General features: G+C 34.9%; 1 protein-coding gene across 1 annotated transcript; it reads right to left on the reverse strand.

The window, feature by feature from the left end:
• Positions 1 to 939: 939 nt before the first annotated feature.
• Positions 940 to 4,782, reverse strand: LOC114291948 (eukaryotic translation initiation factor 5). Its single transcript, XM_028235829.2, has 2 exons — positions 4,566 to 4,782; positions 940 to 2,865 (listed from the first exon to the last, which is right to left on the reverse strand). Exon 2 carries the CDS (start codon positions 2,514 to 2,516, stop codon positions 1,161 to 1,163), a length of 1,356 nt encoding a protein of 451 aa, XP_028091630.2. The 5' UTR covers positions 2,517 to 2,865; positions 4,566 to 4,782; the 3' UTR covers positions 940 to 1,160.
• Between the last annotated feature and the right edge of the window lie 4,168 nt (positions 4,783 to 8,950).

Consider the following 8,950-nt stretch of genomic DNA (forward strand, 5'->3'; position numbering starts at 1 on the left):
TGAAGTCAGTTTAACCCATTTGATTACATTGCAGAGGCCCTTCGACTCGTTCACATCCTTTAATGGTCTTGTGCATTCCCATGAAACAACCCAAATAATGTTTTATCCATAAACACAAGGCATGAAACATTCTTGCATTACATGCATTCGGAATAAAATTGACACTCATAAAAAAATCTCCACTAATTTTACCCATAATAGTATGGCAGGTTAAATGTCAATTTTTGATTTGTTAAAAATTCAACCATTCCAGACCTAATTTTCTTGACACGTCAAGTGATTTTTAAATTGTGGGTCTCTACTAGGAAGCAGCCTCTCTCAAGACTCCACCTTCTCCATAGCCCTCGAAACTCCATTTTGTGTAGGTCCTCACAACGGTTATCTGAACCATTCATTTTATAAGTCTCAAAGAGAAAAACATATATCCAAAATATCAACTTAATCGGAAATTGATAGATACACTAACTAATTGTATTTTGTTTTATAAATGAGCGATTCTGATCACTAACGCTGTGTTTAGTTGAGAGATTTGGAAAGAGATTTGAAATGAGAAAGAGAAGAAAAAGATGTGTAAAACTAGATTAAATGTAAATATATTTTATTCATATATTACTTACATTTCTCCTTCTATTTTTCAAATTCCTTCTCTAATCTCCCAACCAAACACTGTAAGGGGAGCTACCCAGACTTGAGAAGCTCATCTCTCTCCCAGGTCGGATTATACTTTGATTAAGTTTGCCAAGACCCAAGTGAGGGCTCAAAAGGAGGTGAGGTGAGGTTTGGTTGAGAGGGGTAGGGTGGAAGGATGGAACCAAAACAAAAGGTACTTCACCATTATGCAAGTAGATGTCACAAACTCAACTAATTCATTGAAATTTGAAAGCCACCACAATAAGTTGAAACAAGCATATACTCCCTAGTAACACAAGAAAACAAACATAACAAAACATTTCTCCTTTATTTCTAGGCAAGACATTCTGATAATAACTACACAACCTGACCCATACCAACAAGCATTATTCCCCGTGATCACAAGACATTAACAAGTCTTATTTACTACTAGATGAGATAGAGAAGTACCAAACTGTCAAAAACATCACAACCAAATCATGGAAAAGCTTGGAAACCACCTGGGTGGGCAGAAGTGCATATATCCCAATTCACTCCTCTTCAGATTCAGACTCAGCACTCTGGAGCCATTCCATAAAGGGCTTAACGTTCTTCCAGATCTGCGAGCCTTTGTTGTTTCCACTCAAGCCCTTCCCATACCACTCCACTATGAATACCTCTTCCAGCACATCACTGTCATAAAGCACTTTGAGTACCAAAGCCACCTCCTTCACTGCCTCAGGGTTTGCTTTCACACAGAAAGCCTCAATCGCGTGAAGCAAAAGCAGCTGTGATCCCTCCTCCTGAGTGGCAGCTGCAAGGTAGTTCTTTTTCTTGGTCACCTCCTTTGAAAATCCCTTTCCAGTGCCATCAAAAAGAGCTTTAAAGAGGGCATCCATGGTCTCCTGGAGAGTTCCAGAAAGAGATCCCAAAAAGGACTTGAGCTGGTTAGCAGAGGAGCCCTTCTTGAGGAATTCCTTAATCTCATCGACAAGCTTCTCATAAGAGTTACTAGATTTGACCCCGTTCGCATGTGTGCTAACCTTGGATTGCTCTTCACGCTCGGGAGAGTTTTTAGCCGAATTCAGCTTCTCTTCATTGGTTGAAAGCATCACCATACCAGCTGTAACAGCACTCAGCTGTTCCTGAATCCGCAGGCGAGCAGCCTCCGCAGATGTGTCAGTCTGCCACTGGACATCATCATCTTCATCAGTGTCGACTGATGCTGTTGCTTCATTTTCATCTGCTTGGCTGCCCGCAGGAGAATGGTCACCATCAGAGACATTAATTTTCTTCTTGGTGGATGCTTTGGAAACCACATCCTTAGAACCAGCAGAGGAGCCCTTCTTCTTTGCAGCCTCTTTTTTAAGTTTCGTCTGTTCCTCATCTGCCACCGCCCCTTCCTTGAGCCTCTCTTTTTCAGCCCTCCTCATTGCCTTCTTGTCTTTTGATCCCTTCTTCAGCTCAGGAGGGTTCTTGATAATAAACGTTGTGAGCTTGTCCCTCATATCAACATCTGACAAAAACCCACAAGCAGCACATTTGAGGTTAATCATCTGTGCCTTAGTGATGATTATCTCAGTTTCAGGATTCCCACAGCCATAGCATTGTACATATTTCTTGATGAAGTTCTCAAGAAGCCCAGCAAGTTTGGCAGTGTCATGGGCACCATTAACATGGGATGTTCCAGTCTTCACATCAAATTTGGATTGGGCCCCAAGCTCACAACCAAAATACTTGGTTGTGTAGGAAGCAGGTCTACCCAAAGCCTTTGCAATGTCAACCATGTTGACCACATTGGTCTTGATGCCATTCCCACGACCTTCAATCTTCGTAATCATTCTGGGCATCTTATACCTATAGAAGGCATCATCCTTGTTTCCAGCACCAATATTTTGTAAAGCCATCTTGTTTTCAAAAAATTATGTATGCTAGAATGGACTTTATCAGAAGGGGAGCAGGTCGATTCTTTTACCAAGATTTTTTTTTTCAAAATTGGAAGAATTCCCTGCAAATGGAAAAGGCCGCATAAACTGGCAACCCTGACAGTGTGTGCTATGGTCCAGAAATGGCCCAAGATGCATGCAGCCAACTTTATCAAGAGAATATCTATTCTTTTTTTTTGATGTAGGACAGTACTCTCCAAGCAACCCAATTGATAACAAAACAAGAGAGCCCCGTTCAGACATAAAAGAAGCTTCAAACTCAACACACTCCACTTTCGCTACCTGCAGATATTGCAATACTGCCAATTTCCTGGAAACAATTAATTTCATAATCAGAGATAAACAAAGAATTTTACAATTTTTTCAAATAAATTAGATATCATTTAGGAAAAAAATCAGCCCATCAAGGATTTCAAACAAAAATAAAATTCGAAAACTGCAATAGTGCTCAACAGTGGCTAAATTATAGAAAAGATGAAGCCCTCAATGGCTAACAGCAATATGGAACCTAAATCAGCTCTGTAATAACAATTTCAATGTAAACCAAAATTCAAAACATAGCTGAAAAATAAACACTAACATGCTGGTAAGCAGCATAAAGAAACAGAAACGTAATTCTGACAACTAGATGCCATAAATGACTCATACCATACAAATTCATCAAACAAGTTACGAACCAAGAAATTGCAAATGTGTTATTGTAACCCTTAGCGATTGACATTGACGACCATCTAGGCTTCTACTATGTAGAAGACATATATAAAACAGCATGCCAAGTAAAATGTTGCATTGCAGACATATTTTATTGGATTGAATTATTTTCACAATCTGTTATCATTAATTCATCCCATTACAGCACAAAATGAGAGTTTTTCAGGACGATCATACAGCCCACATTCACTAAATTCAATCCATAATGATAAAAAGGTAGTGGGATAAAAAATTTCAAAAAATGGAAAGAAGAACATGCAAGCATACTGAAGATGTAAAAAAAAGACGCACCATATATTTGTTGTTGCTTTGTTCATGTATTCATCAATAAACAACTACCAAAAGTAGCTTCATCCAAATTTAGACCCAAAAAAAATTGACATAAAAAAAATGGGGACAAAAGGTTGCAAGATCACATCAAAATACCAAATGATTAGTGCTATTCAAACTCAAAAATTAGACCCATTCTTCAAGCCCAATGATCAATCAACCAATAATCTCACTTACACATCATTGGGCCTAGAAAGTGGGCTTGTATATCATTTTCCACACCAAACCCATGTGAAAAAATATGAACACAAACAAAATATTAAACACACACAATAAAGCTCCTAATTCCAGATTAAGGTTCTTAAGTAATAATTTCAACAAAAATAATCACTAATAGTAATAGGTCATGGCCTAAATCTCCTACATATGTCTAGAAATCTAAGTAAAATACATAAACATATTTGTATTTATATAAATGAAATACAAAGATAAAGCTGGGAATGAGCTCTAAATAACTTCTGTAGATTCTAAGCCCTCACTGAAAGACAGGGTTTTTGTGTGGTCAGGAACTAAATGAAATCACAAGAGTTGTTACAACAACACCCATCTCAAATATAAACAACTCAGCCATACACCTTACGTGTCCAATATAATATTGATGGTTTTGCAGTTAAAAAAACAATAAAAACGAAAATTTAATGAAGAGATCAAATTTCGAAGGTAAATCAATCTTCAGACCCAAAATATTCTAGTCAAACCGACAAGCCCACCAGAAATAATTTTTTCCACAAAAACCCAAATAAAAGTGATAAGCTCAATCAAATCTTCACATCAACGCCATATCAAAATTCACATTCAAATAAAAAAAGAGAACTCGACCGATCTACAGCTATAAATATAAAACAAATCAATAAATCTGAGCTCTTCAATCAAAACGAGATTATACAGATATCTAAATCGATTGAAGTCAATTGAAATATGAGATTTGATAAAAGCGAAATCGAAAAAAATTGATGTACAGTGATGTACCTCAGATGATAAGAGAAGAGAGGAGAGAGAGAGAGGGAGCGCAGGTGAAAAACCGTAGACCTTGCGGGGGTGTGGAACGAAGATGGAGAGAAATAGCTACGAATGTATATACATATATATAGCAACAAATGAGGCAAGGACAGAGACAGGAAACCCTAGGCGTGAAGTTATTAGGGCAAACGCATGCCATAATGACTAATTTATTAAAATTTAAAATCTTACCGTAAATTATCCTAACTTTTACGTTTTTGGTCCTCCAACTGGAGAGAGAGAGAGAGAGAGAGAGCACAATTAGTAAAAGCATTATGAAATATCCAAGCCGGCTCTTTTGAGTAATGCTAGAGAGCCTAATATTTTATTAAAAATTTTATTAAATTTTTTATATGGGTGTGGGATTTATATTAACATTTATGTGAGACATTTGGTAAAATTTTTGATAAAATTTTTGAGGCCTTTAACATTTTTCGGCTCTTTTTGTTTCAAATTTTTTTTTTGGTGTGTTTCCTTTGATTTTAGGGGATAAATTTTTTTTTAAAGTTTTGGGAAAAAGGTTTAGAAATTTTTTTGATTTATTTTGTTGTATATTTTGAAAATAATTTTGGAGTATGAGAGTTTAAAATGATTTGATATTTTGTTGTAGTTTAGTAGATGTGTGTAAGAGAAAAAATGATTGATAAAAAGAGAGAAAAGTGATTAATTGATGTGTAGGAGATAGAGAGTGATTTTAAATTTTTTTTTTTTCCAAAATCATTAAATCAAGCAAAATTTTAAAAAATATTCTCTAAAATTTATTTCTCAAAAACAAACCAAACAACGCTTTTATTTTTTATAATGATTTATTAAAGTCTTGCCTGGGAATTAATTTTTTTAATATTCTTTTTTTTATTTTTTTATGAGTTGAAAAAAGCCATGTTTTGTTTGTTTTTCATAAACTCGTTTAGAAACAGATTTTTTTAATAACTTTTTAACTAAAATATAATTTTAAAAAATTAGTATATTTGGAATGTCTTTTTAGATTTTTACAAAAAGATCTGCAAAAAGTAAAGAGAAAAGATAATCTTTAACTTTTGATATAGATTGTTGATTTTTTAATTTTTTTAGTGACTTTCTAACTTTTATGTTAAAAAATAATATTGCCAAACGAGGCCGGCCTATTTTAGGAAGTGATTTTTTTTTGACTTATTAGTATTTTTTCAAAAAAAGTAAAAAAAAAAAATAGAGTGATGTGACTCAAATAAATCAATAAACTTATTTTTTTTTTTCTAATTGCCAAAATAGGCCTTATTTCAAAAAAAAAAAAAATCTAAAAATACGAAATTTAGTTTCATGAAAAAAGCAAAAAAAATCAAATGCACTTATCATTTTTATATAATTTTATGTTTTTGAAGGACATAAAATATTTTTTATATTTATTTTTGTCAAATTAATTTTTATATATATATTTTTTTTGGTAAAACAAAAAATATTATAACATAAAGTGAGATTACAATATTCCAGGTTAAGTAACCCCTCTAGCATCAGCGACTAGTTGCAAAGAAATACAAGGAGGAGGAGAAGGGAATACACAATCCTTTAGCCAAAAACACTCCTTAATTAGCTAAAGAGATCAGCACAAGCATTAGCTTCTCTGTAGATATAATTAACGGTGCTAGGTTTGGGGTTGGAAATTGGTTACATGTTGCGGTCCAAGCCTCCTTTGGAAATGTTTTTTTAATAATTTTTTGATTTTTTAGTTAAAATAAGATGTAAAAAAATTAGTATATTTGGGATGATTTTTTGAATTTTTACGAAAAGATATGCAAAAAGTATAGAGAAAATAGTATTTTTGACTTTTTTGTATAAGTTGTTGATTTTTTAAATTTTTTAATAACCTTTTAACATTTTGACTTAAAAAATCACTTGCTAAACGAGACGTCAATAACGTGTGCAAGGCACTACGCCATTGGAGAGTGGTAGATTGGCTAGGTTAAAAAACTCTGGAGTTTATTTTTCTAGATAAACCAACAAGCAATGGGGAATATGATTGACCAATAGGTTGTGACGTTTTATCAAAAAATAGTTTGAGAAACTCAAATCAAACATGGTATTAATTTTGGGGCATGACTTTTTAGTTATATCTAAAAAACGTTAATAATTGGTGCAGATAATTCATATTTTTAATAACTTTTTTAAATTAATTACTAGCATGCTTAATGTTTTATTTTCAAAACGGCTATTAGACTATTTGATGTATTTTTTATCAAATAAAAAATATTTTAAAAAAATTAAAAAACTTGTGTACTAAAATGGTTAGGAGAAGGGGTCAGTACTGCTGTATCTGTTGTTCCACAAAACAACACACCGTTTTATTTGTTTTATTTATTTATTTTTGTTTTGTATTTTTATTTATAAAATCAAGTCAATCCGCTCAAAGCTTCCAAGCCACCTTCTCACGCCATCATCACAATAGTACAAATTTTCTTATGCAACCATCGATGTCGCCACACCGGTAAACTTCGGTGGCTCCTCAACGATCATTGAAATAGGAATTAATTGACTTGTTGGAGGATAAATACAAGATCTATGGGAGAAAATTGGGGAAATTACACTATGCCTCTTTATGTTTGTCTATTTTTTTTTTTCTTCCTTATTTGGCTCTTTATATTTTAAATTTTTCTCAGTTTACTCCTAAAATTAATTTATGCTAAAAATTAGACAGAAAATGCCACATTAACTGCCACGTAACATAACAAATATATTACTATATTGAAATTTAGATTTGAGTTAGAAGTATGAGTTATATGTAATAAAATATGTTTATGTCATCTTGTTATCAATGTGTCATTTCCTATCAAATTTTAAACATAATTTAACTTTGGAAGTAAATTGGAAAAAAATTAAAATATGAAGAGCCAAAATGAGAAGAAATAAATTTTAAGAGGTAAAGTGAGTAAATAATCAAACATGAAGCAGGCAAAGTTTGATTTACCTGGAGGAAAAAAGGGTTTTATCTGTTGTGTTGAAAATAAATTTGGTTTGTAGTGAGGAAAATATGTGGATTACAGTGTAAAAAACTTGGGTCTCCAACAAGTTCCTAGCGAGCCTTCGAAGATTCCGGCAACTTTTCCAACAATCTTTGACTTTTTCGGCGACGTTCTCGGACCCTTACATACATTTGGACAACTCCATTGGGGAGGCAGATTGGTTAATGGTCTCAACGAGATTCGAAAACCACACAACCTCGGTGAGGATGGCAGGAGAAGAAGAAGAAGTTCACCAACAAGGATCCTCCAATGGTGGTGATAAGATGGCTCAAGATCAATCATTCTTGCTCGAAACCATTCAAGGACTTCAAAATACCCAACTCGAGATTCTTACCACTCTTCAGAATCTCACTCACACTATGTTGGTGATGAGTTCTATGTTTGCACGGGTGCCAAATGGAAATCAAACTAGAGATGGAGTCGTTTCAATCGAAGTGCAAAATCAAGCCCATGGAGAAGTAAACCACAGCCAAGCAGCAACCCAAGGAGAAGTAGGCCACAGCTAGCCTGTAGCTTACAGTAACACAACAACAACAACAACAGTGGTTAGGTAGTGTAGGGCCATGCCCATGCCGCAACAAATGCAGCGGTCAATGGACTTTATAGGACCCAATTCAATGTCCCATCACCAAATGGCTTGTCTATAGGTGCCAATGGCCAATATCATCATGTGTATTCACCAATGGTGAATTCTCAACACCCGAATGGCCAAGTCGCTTCAGGCTCAATCTTCAGGTCTATAAGCTAAGTTTCAGGAATATCACCATCAAGTTCTCTCCTTCAACAATTTCTCACCTTTGTTGATGTGCAAGCCATGTTCGATTTTGAACGGGGCAAGAGGATTTTACCCACTTTGCCTGATCCAGATGTTAAGCCACCATACCCTATCGAGATGTTGAGTCATCCATACCCAGAGGGATACACGGTGTCGAAGTTCATCAAATTCGATGGCAAACAAGGAAATGCTCAAGAACATGTTGTTCGGTTCATCGAGACTTTAGGGATTCATGGTTCAAATCATGTCCTCTGGCTGAGAGAATTCTCCAAGTCCCTTACTGATCGAGCATACGTATGTTAACTTGGCCCCAAACTCTATCTGAAGTTGGAAGGAGATAGTCAACAAATTCCACGCCAAAATTTTCAAGTGGCCAGAAAGGTGACCATACATACCTTGTGTAAGGAAAAACAACGAGAAAATGAGAACATTCTTGACTACGCCAAAAAGGTTTCAGGACAAGACTGTGGATTGACATAAAGTCGTGGATGAGAGTTACCTGGTTCAGATTTGTCAAGAGGGGGCATTGACCTGTACAAATTGTTTTGGTTAATCACAAGCTACCTACCTTCTCGACACTAGTGGAA

This window comes from Camellia sinensis, chromosome 3 (genome assembly GCF_055761805.1).
Source record: "Camellia sinensis isolate YWXY chromosome 3, ASM5576180v1, whole genome shotgun sequence".
Taxonomy (NCBI): Eukaryota; Viridiplantae; Streptophyta; class Magnoliopsida; order Ericales; family Theaceae; genus Camellia; species Camellia sinensis.

Bases quoted from the DNA above. Each gene is read 5' to 3' on its own strand.
- LOC114291948 (XM_028235829.2), bottom strand. From the start codon at position 2,516: ATGGCTTTACAAAATATTGGTGCTGGAAACAAGGATGATGCCTTCTAT.